The sequence below is a fragment of the Lampetra fluviatilis genome, chromosome 5 (assembly GCF_964198595.1).
Source record: "Lampetra fluviatilis chromosome 5, kcLamFluv1.1, whole genome shotgun sequence".
NCBI classification, from domain to species: Eukaryota; Metazoa; Chordata; class Hyperoartia; order Petromyzontiformes; family Petromyzontidae; genus Lampetra; species Lampetra fluviatilis.
In genome coordinates this window covers 9,717,353-9,735,214 of record NC_136279.1, presented here as the reverse complement: position 1 = coordinate 9,735,214, position 17,862 = coordinate 9,717,353, and the positions used below count along the sequence as shown (strand labels likewise).

General features: G+C 44.9%; 1 protein-coding gene across 1 annotated transcript; it reads left to right on the top strand.

The window, feature by feature from the left end:
• The first annotated feature begins 1,515 nt into the window (after positions 1-1,515).
• IK (IK cytokine) lies at positions 1,516-17,276 on the top strand. The gene is made up of 20 exons (XM_078856712.1): positions 1,516-1,700; positions 2,731-2,794; positions 3,345-3,443; positions 3,692-3,751; positions 4,125-4,292; positions 4,991-5,105; positions 5,782-5,852; positions 5,995-6,041; positions 6,641-6,804; positions 7,350-7,458; positions 9,539-9,584; positions 9,733-9,913; positions 10,655-10,673; positions 11,483-11,573; positions 11,952-12,035; positions 12,922-12,982; positions 13,473-13,561; positions 14,586-14,694; positions 15,448-15,482; positions 15,600-17,276. Exons 1-20 carry the CDS (start codon positions 1,679-1,681, stop codon positions 15,625-15,627), a joined length of 1,662 nt encoding a protein of 553 aa, XP_078712838.1. The 5' UTR covers positions 1,516-1,678; the 3' UTR covers positions 15,628-17,276.
• Positions 17,277-17,862: the final 586 nt, after the last annotated feature.

Genomic DNA, 17,862 nt, shown 5'->3' with positions numbered 1-17,862 from the left:
ATTTTACCCTAAATATTTTTCTGGGATGGGGGGGAATGGCGATGCTGAATTTGATGGATTATAATTATTTGCGGTGAAATTCGGATTTTGGACTGCTATTTCCACACGATTCCTGTATTCATCCACAATTAAAAGTCATCTACGCTTGGGGGCAATACTCCCAACGGCCAACTAAATTATCGCCACAACATCCCAAATTAAAACATCCAAATTGTTCATTCCTGGTAAAAACAAAATGCAATGGCTTATTCGCGGCCCAAATCGGAATTTCGTCAGCATGAAGCGTTGTTTCACCAATTGCGACCTGTCAATCAGCACCCGGGGGACCGTGATCACTCGGAACTGAATTTGGCCTGAAACATCGCTTGTTTTGAACTCCCAATAACTACAACAAAGTGCTCAGCCCCGGGTGAAATAACAAGGAGAGGGAATGCTGGTGCAAATGTAAGCACATTGTGTACGTGCATGGTGTACTCTATATAGATGAGCCGTGATGCGAAGACAGCATCAACATCACGATCAATGGGCAGATAGCCCGTATGTGTCCATTGCACATTGTCATTTGTTTCCACTTTGCTCTGTCTTGTGCCAATATGCTCAAGGAGTGCACATCTTTCCAGCACTAATCTCATTCTCTTTTAAGGTCTTCCTGTTCCTTCCATTTTTCCCAACAACACACTTTTAATGTATCTGTTGTTCATCCTACATCTTCTTGGTTCTTTCGGTAAAGTCACGTAGAAGGGAAGTAATAAAATAATAAAAATAAAACATAAAATAATTCTCACGACGTTTCGGCCACAACGCAAGTAGCCGTCCTCAGGTGAAACCAGGACTGTCGAGGCGACTACTTGCGTTGTGGCCGAAACGTCGTGAGAATTATTTTATTATGTTTTATTTTCATTATTTTATTCCCTTCTACGTGACTTTACCGAAAGAACCAAGAAGATGAATCCCTGCAGTCACGAAAGCTTTAAATCGAAATTCATCCTACATCTGTTCAAATAGTGCCAGTTTCATTATCATAACTGCCTGCATCAGGTCTTCTTCTATGTGCAACATTTGTCTTCGATGTTCGTCACTCTTTGGGTCGGGTTTAGATGCAGTGTCCTGTAGCAATACACTTCGATATATCTTATCTCTCATACTTTTTCAAGTCGCTCAAGCATACAAAGCTCCACTGAACACACGCGTTATTAAGATGTTGGGTTTTCTCTTCTAAGTCGTCTCAATCGATAACTAATTTCTTTATAACTGTTTAGTTTGTTGTGCTTCCGAACCCCCACCCCAGTCCGCACCTCCTACTATCGCGGTCGGCTACGTACGGCGCGAAAGAAGTTCGACGACGACATTCACAAATCGCCTTTTTTCTCCAAGCGTTCAAAACAAACCCCTCGCTTCCCGTCCACGGACTGTGTGATACACTCACGCCCTCGGAGCAAAATATAAAGGGGAAATATGGAGTCCCCCTCGCCTTTCCCTATCTAATAGCGCCCTCGGGGCGCTTCTCATTCTTAAATCGTTCCACTCATCTGACCCCCGTGATGGCTGCGCGCGGTTGACTTCGCCGAGGGTTCAAGCGGCACTCCACTTTGTGTCTTTAGTGAAATTTCGCCTTCGTTGTTTCTGTTTTTGTTGTTTTCTTCCGCTTCCTAAGAACGTTTGCGACGATCCGCGAGACATGTCGTCCAAGGCAGCCGAGCGTGAGTTCGTTCTCGCGGGAAATGCGTTCGCGTCGTCGCTCGAGGCCCAGCCGAGGGCCTTCCCTTCGGGTCCCGCAGGCTTCAGTGTTAACGGCGAAGAGCTCGTGGAGCCAGACTAAAGCAGCACTTCTTCTTCTTCCACGCGTTTGACCCACTCGCGTGGGGTCCCGCTGTTCTTGCCAACCTTCTCCACGCTGCCCTGTCCTGCGCCATGTCTCTCTCCGCTGCTCGGGCCACCGTTTCTGATCGAACCACATCGCCCCCCATCTTCTCTTCTGCCTCCCTCTTGAACTCTTCCCTTCCACTTGCATCGCCTTCTAACCCACATCAGACTAAAGCACTTCTAGTTAATAACTGGGGATCGTTGAGTCAGACTCAAGCATTCTTAGGACTCGGTGTGAATGTCCGAGGCTGGTGGAGCCAGACTTAAGGCACCGTTATCGTACGTAGCCTACCGTGCTAATCGGAGGTGCTGGTTAATAATGTTTTTAGTAGACTACATCATTCTTATGGTTCAGTGGTAATGCCTGAGGCTCGTCGAGACAGACAGTTATAGTGTTTCGGTTTTCATGTTCATGCCTGAGACTCAGCCATACTAATGCGCCATTCTCATTATTCAGTATAAAAAAACCTGAGGATCAGGGAGCCGTAATATGGCACTGTTATGTTTTTGTTATGGATCAGTGTTAACGTCCCAAGTCTTCGAGCCAATTGTAACCCGAGGATGTTGATGTGATGCGGACGAGAATTGGACCGGCATCGTGTCAGCGAGATTGGGAGTGGGCAAGAAGTAGCCGACAATTGATGTTCCAATGTGTACGCGCGTGTTTGTATATATTTATGCGTTCATATGTGTGAGCAGTGGTGGTGTAGTGGTTGGCGAACGTGCACTACCAACCCGGTGACCTGCGTTCGATTCCAAGCTACGGTTAACATCAATATCTAATATCTAAACTGACAGTGGGCCTCGCTGAAATCGACTCGACCTTAAAATGAGTCACTGGATGTTTGTGTTGGTGTGCGTGAGCAGACGAGGCTTTCTCAAACCCCCTGGCTCCTGATGGCATTGATGTGGACGACATTGACGATTTCAAGTGAGCAGTCGCAACATCCGACACAATCGCATGCACCCACGTTGATGTTATATCTGCATAACCATACACCTTAAATTATACCTGAAACTACAACATCTCCTACACCTACAGTCATACTAATTGCAACACCTCAACTTCTTACACCTATACTTAACCACAACCCAAACTACAAAGCCATGACAGTATTCCAAAAGACTCCACTTAGACCTACTGCACCCCAACCTACTGCACATAACTTACTACACATCGAACTCCTGCACCACCACCTTTATCTCCTACACCAAAAACTAAACAACTCTAAACTACCACACGCCAACACTTTAGATCTACATTTCAACCATCTACCCATGCCCCTGGTACACCTACACATCAACTATTTATACGAGTACGTCATAAATCTCAACGTTCTACACCTAGAACTACTGTTGGGAATGTTTCAATGCTGTTGCATGCATTACTGTGTATTATGGGGTTTTATTACCATTTCATTGGGATTGTGTTTCCAATGGGAATGGCACTTTAAATTGGGAATGTCTCTGTGTTCTCTCAGTGCGTCTCGACTCACCAATGATGACTTTCGACGACTCCTCATGACCCCGCGGACTGCGCCGTCCTCGGCGCCCCCCACCGCACGGGCACGCACACATGAGTGAGTATACACGTACGCAAGCACATATATACATAAATGTATCTCTATACACCCAGAAGAGTACACCTACATATATGACTGATTACACATACCTGAGTTAACTCACAAACACGAGTGGGTATGCACACAAGGGTGAGTTTTCACACGTGCAAATCAGAACACGCCACTGAGAAGTCAGGTTAGTACACATATACGTGTTAACGCATGTGCCCTGTGGCTCTTGTGTGCGTGTGTACACATACTTGCAGGATGCCCCGTGAGTACAACGAGGATGAAGATCCAGCTGCTCGTAGGAGGAAGAAAAAAAGGTTGGTGCAATGATAATGAGAGTGTTGGTAGATTTTGGTGATGGCCGTGATGATTGTGGGATGTTGTTGAAAATTATGCATCATTAACTGTGATTATGATAATAATGATATTGGTGATGGTAATGGTTATTACATTGATGATGTCAATGCTGCTGAGATTTAAAAAATGGGGCTTTGAGGCCTGTGCTGATGGTGCTGTCATCGATTGTTTTCATGTCTGTGATATTAATTGTGTTGATCTGTTAATGATGGTAGTGGTGCAGATGAACATTTAGTAAACGATACAGATGGTTGTACTGTTTTTGATGTTAAAGTTGTTCGAGTTACTGCTATTTCTGCTGATGCTGATTATGGTGTTTTTGTCCCTGTGCAGTTACTATGCGAAGCTCAAACTGCAGGAGCAGGAGCGTGAGCGGGAGCTTGCGGAGAAATACCGGGACCGCGCGCGCGAGCGCCGCGACGGCCTCAACAAGGACTATGAGGAGACCGACACCATTTCCACGACAGCCAACTACCGTGCTGTGGGACCCAGCGCCGAGGCGTACAGCACGCACGATCACACATGTGCCCCGATATATACACGTACAACCATACATATGCAACAACTGCCATTCGCCACTAATTGACGGCAGCATCACCACAACTCTCTTGTGCAGGCTAGATGTACTTTCAGGCCGTGTGAAGTTTCTTAAGGATTACCGGACAGAGGTCATGAGACATACACGGGTGTTATGGTTTGGCTGATTGAGATAACTAGCAAATGCAAGCTTGTGCTCCCAACTCTGTCAACTTGCTACTCTTTAGCCGCTCGGCACTGCTCGATGTTGAGTGTAATTAACAATTCACAACCACATGCAGACAGACATAGGGTTAACTCCAATTAATAATTATCCATGGTCTGGTTATTCGGTTGGCAGACGGAATACACTGAGCCATGCTTTTTAACTTGCACGCTGGTTTCACCTGAGAGGATATCCACTGTGGAGATGGAGCATTGAGATCGGCTCATGTGCAGGCGCTGGATAGAGTGTGGCAACGCAAGACCGTGAGAGATGGTGATGGCTTGGAGAGGCCTTCATCCAGAATTGGATAGATCATGGCCAATGGTGATATATATACGAATAAATGTTTATACACAACTCCGTATAGCATACACTTGCACACATATGCAAACACTCAGACACCATGATGTAGTGGCATTGGCTCACATGCATGTCACCGGTGTCGCACCTTCTCCAGAGATAAGTCCGCGGCCGAGAAGCGTCGGCAACTCATCCAGGAGTCCAAGTTCTTGGGAGGTGACATGGAGCACACCCACTTGGTGAAGGGGCTCGACTTCGCTCTGCTGCAGAAGGTGGGACCTGCCCCAACCCTTTGAATCTTGGTTTGATTGTTCTGGTCTTTGACTCATGCCCCCCCTGCCCCCCATGTCACATGTGTTCTGATATTTTCACTTTATTTTCTGCCCTACTGGCCTCTGACCTTTTTCCCCCAGTTCCCTGTTCCTTGAGATGAACAAATGATTTACCCTCCCCTGCGATTTGTTCAGTTGTCCTAATTCGGGGTCATGATTGGATGCCAGGATTTGTTATTTTTTTTGTCACATTCAGTCAATTGCATTGTCCATCTTGTTTGTACTCACTCATATATGACTCGTTCACTTTGAGCATATAATTTGCCTAAACCTATTAATTGTTAAATGCGCAGTTGGGTACGTGCATCTTGGGTGAATTTATTTGATGCATCTTTAAGTATCTAATTCTATGCCCTATGACCTCTGCCTTTTATCTTATGCTGTCTGTACTGTGTCCTTTATCTTCCACCCAATGCTGTGTTTTAAAAAAATTGCAGTTCTGTCACAAGTCTATCCAAGCTAACAGCAGGCATTTTTGTGTTTACTTTGCATCTCTTTGGATGCACGGGTTAGTGCTTTCTGGGTGCAGGCGAGTGCATATGTGTTCCTGCGTTTGTGTGTGTGTATATGTGCTCACGTGTGTGTGTCCGCATGTATGCGTCCGTATGGTTGTAAGGTGCGTGCCGAGATTACAAGCAAGGAAAGAGATGACGAGGATGCCTTGGAGAAGATTCCAGAGAGGAAAAGGTGATCATCGCACAACACCGTGTGATTTATACAGTAGTGTGTGAACCTATTACCTGGTAATAGTAGTTCTGATATCTATTGGTAATGGTATGAAATGGTAAAAGTGATTGTCATGTTAATGGCGTTGGTGAATTGTTCACAGGCAGGAGGAAGACCCCGAAAATAAGATTGAATTTCGGACTCGCCTGGGTGAGTTCTTCAGCAAATCAAGATCTCATCAAGATGATAACCCCCCTGTCTCAATGGTAGCCTGTTAACATAACCCATCATAGTACGGGGGCGTGAGACACGGGACTGGATTATGTGAAACAAGGATATATGGGGGCATGTGAGGATGGGGCACTTTAAAATGCCTCGGTTCTTCAATCCATATAAACTTGTAATGATGAACCCCCTTGACTGAGATTATTTACATTCACATATACAGTTATTTTCATAACATTCACATGTACAGTTATTATAACTCAAAAAGTAATACATCCTTACATTATCTATTGTATAGATATGTCATGAGTGCAATGAAAATTATAATAATGCACAACCCTTTTCATTCCAATGCTAGATAAGTGCCTTTCTCCATTGTGCTGGTTAGGCTACGTTCGATGCTCCTGTTGATGATGATGAAGCTGTTTCTACTGATGATGTTGCTGCTGCTGTTAATGTTGCTTAAGACCAAATCACCTGGAATGATCCTGGGCTCATCAGCTCTATAATGCCAAGTCATTGCCATGAAATGTGAAATAGTTAATCGTTTTATTCCACGATTGTGACACCACAACGTTGCTCAGGGCGGAACGTGTTCCGCGTCCTGTTCCGGCACAAGCCGCCCGAGAGGAACGAGCTGTTCCTGCCTGGGCGCATGGCGTACGTAGTGGACCTGGAGGATGACTACGCTGACACGGACATCCCCACCACTCTCATCCGCAGCAAGGCCGACTGTCCCACGCTGGAGGTGAGGAGCGGCCGGGTCGCCCGCTCTCCCGGAGTCCGGAGACTTACTGAGGCGTTCATGCAAAAAATATATAGCATAATTACCATAAAAAAACACTTGTTCATCAGTACGCGGGTGCCGCGGTAATGAGATATTAACTACCTCGCAGGAGGTCGTGGGTTCGATCCCAACCTTGACGCCTTTATATTTGGAGTTTGCCTGTTCGCCCCGTGGTCGTGTGGATTTTTCTCTGGGTCCTCTGGTTTTTCCTGCCATTATTTAGAAACATTAATTAAAGAGTATTTGGCTGCTATGCATTTCCACATGATAAGCCAATTCGTTGGGCTAGTATTTATGGCCAGGTCGCTTCTGAAAAAGACCTATATAGCTCAGTGGGCCTTATCTGGTAAAATAAAAAAATATTGTATAATGTTTATAGTTTTACAAAACACTCGTCTTGTGCAATACAGAACTTTTATCTGGGGCAGAACTCCTGTGAAACACAGCTTTTGCCTAATGCCACTTCAATGTCTTAAGGTTGCCTGCATATTTCCCCTTCTATGCAGTCTCACACGACCCTGACCACCAACGACATCGTCATCAACAAACTCACGCAGATCCTGTCCTACCTGCGTCAAGGCACACGGCCCCGCAAGCTCAAGAAGAAGGAGAGAGGTGGGCACGAGGGGTGTGAGGGTTGGGTACAGGAAGAACAGTGAGACATCAATTAGGCTATTACCGGGAAACTTTTCCTTACCATCTTCTTGGTTCTTTCGGTAAAGTCACGTAGAAGGGAAGTAATAAAATAATAAAAATAAAACATAATAAAACAATTCTCACGACGAGGCAATAAAAATAAAACATAATAAAACAATTCTCACGACGAGGCAAGAGGCAACCTCTGTGGTAGCAGTTACATTGGGGAAACCAAACGACATGTCTCGGACCGCATCCGTGAACATAAAGCTGACCTGAAACACTGTAGGACAAACACCTCAGCCGTGGCAGATCACTGTTACAACTCAGTGGGCTCACATGACATTGACTTCTCCAAGACAGAGGTTCTCTGCAAGCCATCTGGCTATCATGAGAGATTCGTACATGAGGCGATCCACATTTACAAACACAGAGACAATTTTAACCGAGAAGATGGATTCTGGCTTAGCAATCACTGGAAGGACGTAATAAACCATTTTGATACACATTAGGGTGGGTAGAATAATACATAGTGTTATATTAAAAATGTATAAGGTATAGGGTGGTTTATAGCAATACAGTATGTAATTTAATGTTGGTTTTGCCTATGGAAGTATATAGTACGGTATAGACGCGTGTGATGTAAGAGAATAAAGTTTAGATGGAAGCATATTATATAATTTTTTACAACGTAGAATTTTTCATGTATTACTTACTGTTAGTAACTCAGCTTATTGTAGAGTATAGTAAGTTTACTGATGATGCTATGTAGTTTATACTTTAGTTTGTCATGCAGTTTATACTGTAGTTTTTTACGTGGTTGTTTAGTAACTACAGCTACATACTATTAACATTCCTTTCCTTTGTTAATGCTCCCCCCCTTCCCCCCCCCCCCCCTTTGATGCTGCTAATCCTGCATAATGCACGGGCATAGTATTGATTTGGAACCCCCCCCGCCCACCTCCTACGCATTTTCCATATGCTGAATTCCTCTTGATATGCAAATTATTTTGTTTAGGCGCTCTTCTTCCCACCTCCCCCCCCTCTAACCCAGCTTAAATATACGCTCCAAGCTTGGGGTGTTTCATTCTTCGCCTGAGGATGGCTGCTTGCGTTGTGGCCGAAACGTCGTGAGAATTGTTTTATTATGTTTTATTTTTATTATTTTATTACTTCCCTTCTACGTGACTTTACCGAAAGAACCAAGAAGATGAATCCCTGCAGTCACGAAAGCTTTAAATCGAAATTTTTCCTTACCAATGATCAAATATGACATTCAAATGCATTAACACACACAATTTAGTTTACTTGCGACCTTTTCTCAAAGCGCTACAGTTATAAGCTATGTACTAAATTGGTTCAGCTAAGATACTTGCATCTTAGCTATTACGTATATGGCACATGGGGATTCGTAGGGCACGGGGGTATTTGAGCATGGAACACATACGATACAGTACATCTCAAGATGCTGTACTGGTCATTTATCTTATAGACAATCACTCAGTCATTGGTAAAGGAAACTGACCCTGGACTTGAACAGGAATAGGCAGTCAACAGTACAAATGGCTGGGAGCAAGGATGTTCCTAAGTCGGAGTAGCAGAAGACTCAACTGTGCAAAAGGCTGACTGGAGGCTACGACAGGAAATCATTGGTTGTCGTAGCAGAGTCCATGGAGGTAAGTAGAGTGAGAGAGTAGAGGTAGGTAGGAGGGCGCGTGGAGGGAAGTAGAGTGAAATTGGAGTGGAGAGGTAGGAGAGTGCGTGAAGGGAAGTAGAGTGATATTAGAGGGTAGAAGGATGAGAATACGTGAAGGAGAGTAGAGTGATATTTGATGGTAGAGGTAGGAGAGCACGTGAAAGGGAGTAGAGTGAGAGAAGTGGAGTGAGATGAGAAGGGAAAAGTAAGGAGGGGCAAGTCCATGGGTTGTGGGTTGCCCGAAATGCATAGAGTGTTTGTTCCTGCGTCCTGTCCTTGTGTTCCCCTGTGGTGTTTCCGGTGTTCCCTGCTTGTCCCCTTCCCCATCTCATGGTGATTGTGGAATGGCGTGCCCGTGCACAGGCAAGGTGGTCGTGGATGAGAAGAAGCTGCCTGAGGCCGACTTGACGTGAGTGTCGCACGCATGCACATGCACACACAAATGTCCATACACCAATCCACAAAAACAGAATCGGCGATATAACTTTGCTATACTGTTGGGGCGGGAAGTAATAAGAACGCTGTCTTCCCTCATGGCTGCAACGTCTCACCACCAGGATCTTTGATGATGTTGGAGAGTACGTGACCACAGCCGCCAAGCCTGGAGGGAGGGAGCGTGAGCGGGAGCGAGAGAAGGAGAGGGAGAGAGAGCGGGAGAAGAAGGAGAGGGAGATCGAGAATGAACGGAAAGCCGTGGCACGTGCAAGCTACTTCGAGAAGCCATCGCAGGATGAGGAGGTGACTATACTGAAATTCGGCCTGAGGTTGATGAAATTGTCCCGTGCTTGTCAGGCTACGTGACATTATCAAGTCACATCTTGTCACGAGCACAGGCATTACGGCAGCACATGGGTGTAGTGATGTAACTCCTATAAATGGGACCACTGATCTGTACCTTTTGTCCATGATTCTCTCATATCAATCTCTTTTGTATTTCCCTTTCATCTCACCAGTTTAATCTTTGAGGCACACTCCAAAAGATTTCGTGGACCACATTTTTCTTGTGAGCCACGCTTGTTAAAGGATCCCTGTCCTGTGTGTGATGTGTGGAAGTCCTGAAAATGCTGGGCTACAAGGTGGGCAATACAATGTAGAAGAGGAAAAATGGATGTTTGGAGCCATCTTGTGAGGAGCTTTGATAGCTATCTTGTACACATAGGTTTTCTCAGGGTGGTCTGGTTTCTACCCACGTGTCAAATCCTCATGAATGGAATTGGCCAAATATCCCAATGCAGAACCCTCCTGAAAATAGTGACTCAGTGAGGCTCTCCTGCATAATGGACATTATTATTTTTACACAGCACTTTCATCGTTTGGGGTGCACCTGCGTCATTGCTCCTCGGTAAAATTAATGAGCCAGTGAGCGCTTTATTCATTCAATCAATTCGTTAATTATTGTAATAAAATATGATAAAACAATGATAATGATATTTAAGTTGGTTGTGTAATTCTTGTGTGTGTTTGCTTGTGTGCGTGCAGCCTTCAACTTCTGAAAAAGGTGAGCCTGCGTGAGAGTGATTGCCCGTGTGCTGTATGTGTGCACGGGCCATTTTGGTCTGCATGGTGTATACAATCCAATGTATGGATACAATCTGGATTTGTAATTGAGCATTTCCTGTGGACCATTTGAACATTAGCAGTTACGTTTGATTCGTCCACTTTGGTGAAGTTGATACTTTTCATGTGCTTGCATTTTGTTGCATATATTTGATGGTTGCGTGTCCTGGTGCTCATAAGTTTGCTGTGATGCATGCGGGTGGTGTGGGTAAATGGTATAATATCGAGGTTGCCACTGAAATTTTTTGGTTCAAATCCAGGTAACTTGTGATTAAATTGGGTTTTCAAGTTTAGTGAGTTTATGGTCTACATTTAATGTGGAAAAATTTCAGCTGAGAAATATTTTTTTTTCTAAAGTTTACTTGCAGTGAACATTACTTCCTGTCGTAGGGTGGGTGGGAAAGTTCTGCCCCCTACTGTGCATGGACAATAAGTCACTTAAAGGGATCTCAGAGGTAGCTCTGTGATATCCGCTTCTGTGGGCTGCTCTCTAACAAGAAGGGTTGCACTGCTCTACACGAGTTCCAATATTAGACTGTGATAGCACAGTTGGGATAAAATTAGGAGAAACACAAAACAATTGTAACATGGTGTTTTCGTTGATAAATTTTGTTTGGTTAATATGATATCTGCGCTATGTGGTTTATGCTGATGTGTGGAATTCATGAAGCTGATAATATGGTTTAAACGCTGTAGTAGTGCTCATACTGTGCAATGGGGTTCATGTGCCATTTGTTTTTTTTCATGCAGTGATTCTCCCGGCCAAAGAGCTGATCCAGTCGATAAATGAGAAGTTTGCAGGCTCCACCTGGGCACCAGCTGCGGGCACCGAGCCTACAGCATATCCTTTCCTCACCGATTACTCACACAGTTCATACACACGCACAGTTCACACACACTCACCCAGCACTCGCACACATACACACTGTTCACACATACGCGTCACACCACAAGGGAGTGTGCCGAAACTCATCCATGCAACACCAGTGTCACGCATGCATGCGACAGTGCAAGTATGGTTGATGTGAAGGTGTCTGCTTGTGAATGTGTGACGCTCCTGAATGTAAAAGAGTATGGATATTTGTGCAATTTTGCATCTAAGGATCTCTGGCTTGAGAGTATGAATATAATGATGTAATTTAGCGTCCGCTTTTGCTGAGTGAGCCTGATCTGAGTGAACAAGCGTGTGCGAGGCTCCTTAACCCGCAAGCGACCTCACGCCCGACAAGCGACACGATTCCGGGCGCACGGGAGGCGACTTCCTGGGCACCTCGAACAGCTATGCCGAGTGCTACCCCAACTCGTGAGTGCGCTCGTCCGTGTGTGCATATCCTTAATGATCATGAACAGATGATCAGGGACCCTGACAGATCTTAGGTAACACTGGAGAGCACAGGTAACACATCTGGTGAATCTGATAGTCATCTCAGTAAGTTACCAATAACTTCATTAACACCTGGTTCTGTTATGTGACCTGCCAGCGAACCATCGAACACGTCTTGTGACCTCAAAGTGCACCTAACCTGGCACAAGCGCCCTGGCGGTGTCACTGCCACTTCATGATAACTGGCGGTTGTTGTGTGGGCCGAACAATGTTAGAGGCAGCTTGGCCAGATAAGGGGTGGGTAAATAGACATGACATGAGATAGAAGAAAGATGGGCTGATGTGGTACAGGATCATCTGAGTGCGCTTGTCAATGACTGGTACAAGCAGTGTCAAGATTGGCTTTTGAGTGGAGGAGGTTTGTGAAGGATGCATCTTACTGAGCCATTGGCTTTGTCCAACCACAGCAGCACTTTCCCACCCTCTCTTCTTTATAAGAGTACTGTTTGTCGAATGGCAGTGGAATTTAGCTAAAATGAGGGAACAGACAAATTTAAGGTATTTTTTTCAGTCATTGGTGACCAGTTTCTTCACACCATTAACTCATTACCCTTGGGAACCTGTTTTAATTGCAGCCAGCTGCCTGTTTTTGAACCCAGGGATCTCATCAGTGTCAGTTCGGTGGCCTAACCTCTGAGCCACCCCGGTCATCCCCCCTCCATGAGCCTTGACTTAAAGTGGCCTCTTGAGTTAACAACACATGGCAGAGTCAAACTTTTGACACCACCACTGCCTTGCAGTCAATGACGTAGTTATTACATTTCGGTGCATGGACATGTTTGTTGTTGTACTTGTCTGCTGTCAGGTTGATGGAGGATGTTGGGGTGGACAGCGATGATGAGGTCGACTACAGCAAGATGGACCAGGTATACTTTCATACACGCAAACAAGTATTCATTGTCTGCTATAAAATAGATCACAAACATTGACAAAGAAAATTGAACAATAACTGGAAATTGTACAAAAAAGGAGAGGTACATGCTTGGAATTATGCTGAGACAGGACAAGAAAGACCTGGATTATAGAACATATGAAGGTTGGAGACATATTGACTGTTCAGAATAGGTAAGTGAGTATAAGCAGGACAAATTTCTAGATGAGATGATGGTTGGTGGTCGTGAATAATGCCTGTGACAACCAAAGAAAGGAACATGCTTGCTTGAGCGGGTGTCCACCTGGAAGTTGGTGTAATAAAAGCAGGTCCTTTGCAGATGCGGGATGGAACATTACATGGCGGGATTGTGAGAAATGACGATGGCTGGGGATCCCTTCATATAGCAGTGGCTAGATCTTGGTTGATGCTAAGACAAAGCCACTGATGCTCGACACATAAGCCTGTGTGTGTGTGCGTTTCAGGGAAACAAGAAGGGTCCTCTGGGACGCTGGGACTTCGAGACTCAAGAGGAGTACAGCGACTACATGAGCAACAAGGAGGCCCTACCCAAGTATTCACTCGCGCACACTCTGCATCACTTGGACACAATCATTCACACACACGCCTACTCGTTCACAGGATCACACTCGTACACAGATGCGCTTGGACAGACTTACTCGCCCAAGGTTTGGACTTGTACAGATTTATTCTCACGCAAACTAGCACACTTAAAACGTTTCTCAGATTTGTAAAAGTTGACATGTAGTCTCAATCGCACAGATTCATCCAAACACAGACGTGCATGCAAACTCGCACACATACTTGGCCACTCTCACGAACAAAAACTGTGTACACTTTTCAGAAATACTGACTCTCACTCAAAAACACAGACTTTCACAAACTCAACAACCATAAAAAAAAATGTTAAATTATAATATCTTCAAGATGCTTTTCATAATGAAAAACCTACATTTAAGATAGGGGAGAAGAAAACATAGAAGAGAGGAGGCAGTAACACCGCAGCATGGCCCAGGACAATTAAACCAGGGCCAAGCATCAACAACAGAGCCCTTAGGAAGATCTGTGACAGCTGATCCTCAGGCACACTCAGAAATTATAGCTGAACACGCATTTGGCCACACTCACAAAGACTCACATGAGCTCAAACTGGTCCGTTACATTTTCATAAAGTCTGCTCTCACTCATGCAGTCATATGGGACTCGCACATACACCAGTTGGTGTGGACTCACATACAGACACAAATACCCCACTATAGGTTTTTCAGAGACTGTTGGGGACAAGTGCTTTTTGCGAGCACCTATTAAAGTCAGCATAGCACAATAGGGAGTGGTGTGACCAGCACCATGCCCAGCTGCCTTTGACTCTAGTGCTGATGTTTACACCACACAGTACTAGTTTTATGCTGACTTAACCTAGGAGATGCTTGGGACTGATTCTGTATGCTAGCTGCTGTTAGCCGTAGCCAGGAATCAAACTCGGGTCGACACGTTTGTAACGCGATGCACTAATCACTCGGCCACTCGCACGCACACACTTTGACACAATACGTACTCTGTGCACTCCCACCCCCTAGAGCTGCATTCCAGTACGGTATCAAGATGGCGGAGGGGCGCAAAACTCGGCGCCACAAGGAGGGGAATGAAAAGGCAGAGCTTGATCGACAGTGGAAGAAAATCAGTGCTGTGAGTAATTCTGAGTGGACGTGTGTGCATGTATGTGCAAGCAATTGTGTGTGTGTGTATGGGATGCTTTAAGGCCATTGCTAGCCTTGTCTTTGCTTTTGTGTGTGTGTCTGTGGGATATGTTTTGGTAAGGCGAGTGTGTGTAGAACATGGATACTTGTAAGGTGAGTGAATGAGGTGAATGTTGGGTGCGCTTCTTGGCTGGTGGCATAGAATACAGAAGTATATGTGTGTGAGTGAATAAAGATGGAGTGTATTATACACGTGTGTTTTGGCTGGCCAGTGACGTAAATGTCACATGAATCCTTAATGGTTGGAATACGATGATTGTGTGTTGGCATGTGCATTAGCTGCTGGAGGGAGCACTGGCACAGTGAATAAGTGCACTGTGCTGTGAAACCAGAAACCTGAGTTTGAATCGGTGGCGAGTGATATATAAACGGATCCAGGCCTTCTCTGGGTTTACTCAGAACTTAAATGAGTATCTCGTGCTGTGTGAACACGGTAGTGGGAGAGAAAAAGGTTGATGCACATGGTGAAGGCCACATCACCCTCTTGTGCGCACTATTTCGGCCTTAATAGGTGCTTGCTAAATAAAAGCACCTGCCCAAACAGTGTGTTAAAGACTGTACAGGGGATGTTTGTCTTTGTGGCGGCTGGTGTTTGTCGTGTTTGATGTTTGAGTGTATCGTGTGTTGGCGAATACAAGGCGAGTGAATATCAGTGACACAGTGCTGCTTATTTCCATTTCAGATCATCGAGAAACGCAAAAACATGGCTGCTGATGGGTGAGCACCATGCAATCACATATGCAGACACATAAAAAGCATTGACAAAGACACATACACAAACGGGCGCAAATGCACACGTGTCTGCTCATAACACTCATACCTGTGTCCTTGCAGGGTTGACGTCAAGCGACCTAAATACTGAGGACCTCCGACATCGACTGAGGCCCTCTAGTAGCTGCCCGGGGTGTCCGTGCCTGTCTTTGGTTGGTTTGCCTCAGCTCCTGCAGCCCCTGTGGTCCCGTCTGGATTTGATTGACTTGTGCTTTCAAACAGTAATGTGGTTCATAGCTCGTATTGTTTAAATGTGCAGACATTATTTCTTTGTCATTTCATATTCTGGCTTGTATAAACACACGAAGATACATACGCACACACCTGCATACAATCCTGTACAATGACAGTTGTATTTTGACTTAAAGCTTTCGTGACGGCAGGAATTCATGCTCTTGGGTGTTTCGGTAAAGTCACGTAGATAGAAACAAAAATCACGACGTTTCGATCGCAACACGAGCAATCGTCTTCAGGTGAAAAAATACAGCAGGCAAACTGCTGAGGCAGGAGAAATATAGCGGCAGAGCTGCTGCAGCAAGAGGTTATATAGGTTTGAGATGAGTGCAACCCAAAGGTAAGTGGGCGGGGCTAGAGATGGAATTTGCATGTAAATGTAAGATCGGAGAGCCTGATAAACCTAGAGATTAACATGTCAATTTGAGACAGCTCCCACAGCAGCGGCTGTGTTAATGAGAAGATTTGCATGTCAGTGTCAGGGAACCGGGCACAACGCCACCTCGTGGGCAACAAAAGCTGCGGCGTTGGCCACTGCACTATGAGAGACCAGCATGTCAACGCAAAAGAACCACCGCAACGATGGCCGTGCCAGTGAGACATTCAGCCTATTAAACAACGAGAGCCACCGCCACATCGAGTAAAAGGGAGGCTATGTTAGTGAGATATTTAGCTTGTTAATGTAAAGACTTTTAACAAGGTAATGTAACTCAAGAGTCGGAAATAACTGCTAACATCGGCAGGTAGGATGGAAGCATCACAGCCACAGTTATGACTTTACCTGGTTAATAACATCCTTCCAATTATTGCTCAGTTTGTACCCATCTTCTCGGTTGAAATTGTGTGTTTATATATCTGGATGGCTTCATGAACAAATATTTGTTGATAGCCAGTAGGTTTGCAGAGTACCTTCGTCTTGGAGAAATCTATTTCACGTGTGCCCACAGCGTTAAAACAATGATCAGCCCCAGCCGAGGTATTCTTTGTTGATAGCCAGTAGGTTACCGTGGCTGATCATTGTTTCTCTAGGTTTATCAGGCTCTCCGATCTTAAATTTACATGCAAATTCCATCTCTAGCCCCGCCCACTTACCTTTGGGTTGCACCCATCTCAAACCTATATAACCTCTTGCTGCAGCAGCTCTGCCGTTATATTTATCCTGCCTCAGCAGTTCGCCTGCTGTATTTTTCACCTGAAGACGATTGCTTGTATTGCGATCGAAACGTCGTGATTTTTTGTTATTTTTCTATCTACGTGACTTTACCGAAAGACAGTTATATTGTTTGTGGATCCACACTCGCACACATACTTTCACACCTCACACTCACTGGTGTTTATAAATTGATCGCGTATCAGTTCACATAAACACATTCCGCAAAAGAAATGCAGTACACTGTTAACTGCTCATTTTGTAATGTGGCCATCACCAGTCTCCCTTGCATACAGAAAAATATACCAACAGACTCCAACATAAATAAAAACAATAAAAAATGTATAACATCATGAGTCTTGTCTGCAGTGCTGATGTAATGGGTTATTTGGGCATCATGCATTACAATGAGACTGTTCATTGCACTCCCTCATATGACCTTGAGAAATCAGACCTTTAAAGAACGGGGTCCGTGAGGAATGGATTTAGGTGAACGACGGAGCGATGCGATACAATTTGGATTTATATACCGTTGTGACCACATCTTAAAATGCTATAGAAATATTTATAGGAAAGAGAATAGTTTATAGGCTAAGGAAAATAAAGCGTTGAAGGCTGGGTTTGATCCTGAACTTGAGCTTGGAAGGGGCAGAGTGTCGACAGTATGGACGTTTACGAGGGAGTTCCAGAATACTGGGGCAGCAGAGGAGATTGACCTCCCACTGAGTGCGGTTCTTTCGTGTGGCAAATGCTCCCGTTCCACGCAGGATGAAAGCAGGTTATTCCTGCGTCAGCTCTTATCAGTTTTAGATTTGAAGCTTTCGTGACTGCAAGGATTCATATTCTTAGGTTTTTTTCGGTAAAGTCACGTAGGTAAAACATTAAAATTAATGAAAATACAATTTAAAAAATCACGACGTTTCGGAGGCAACACAAGTCTCC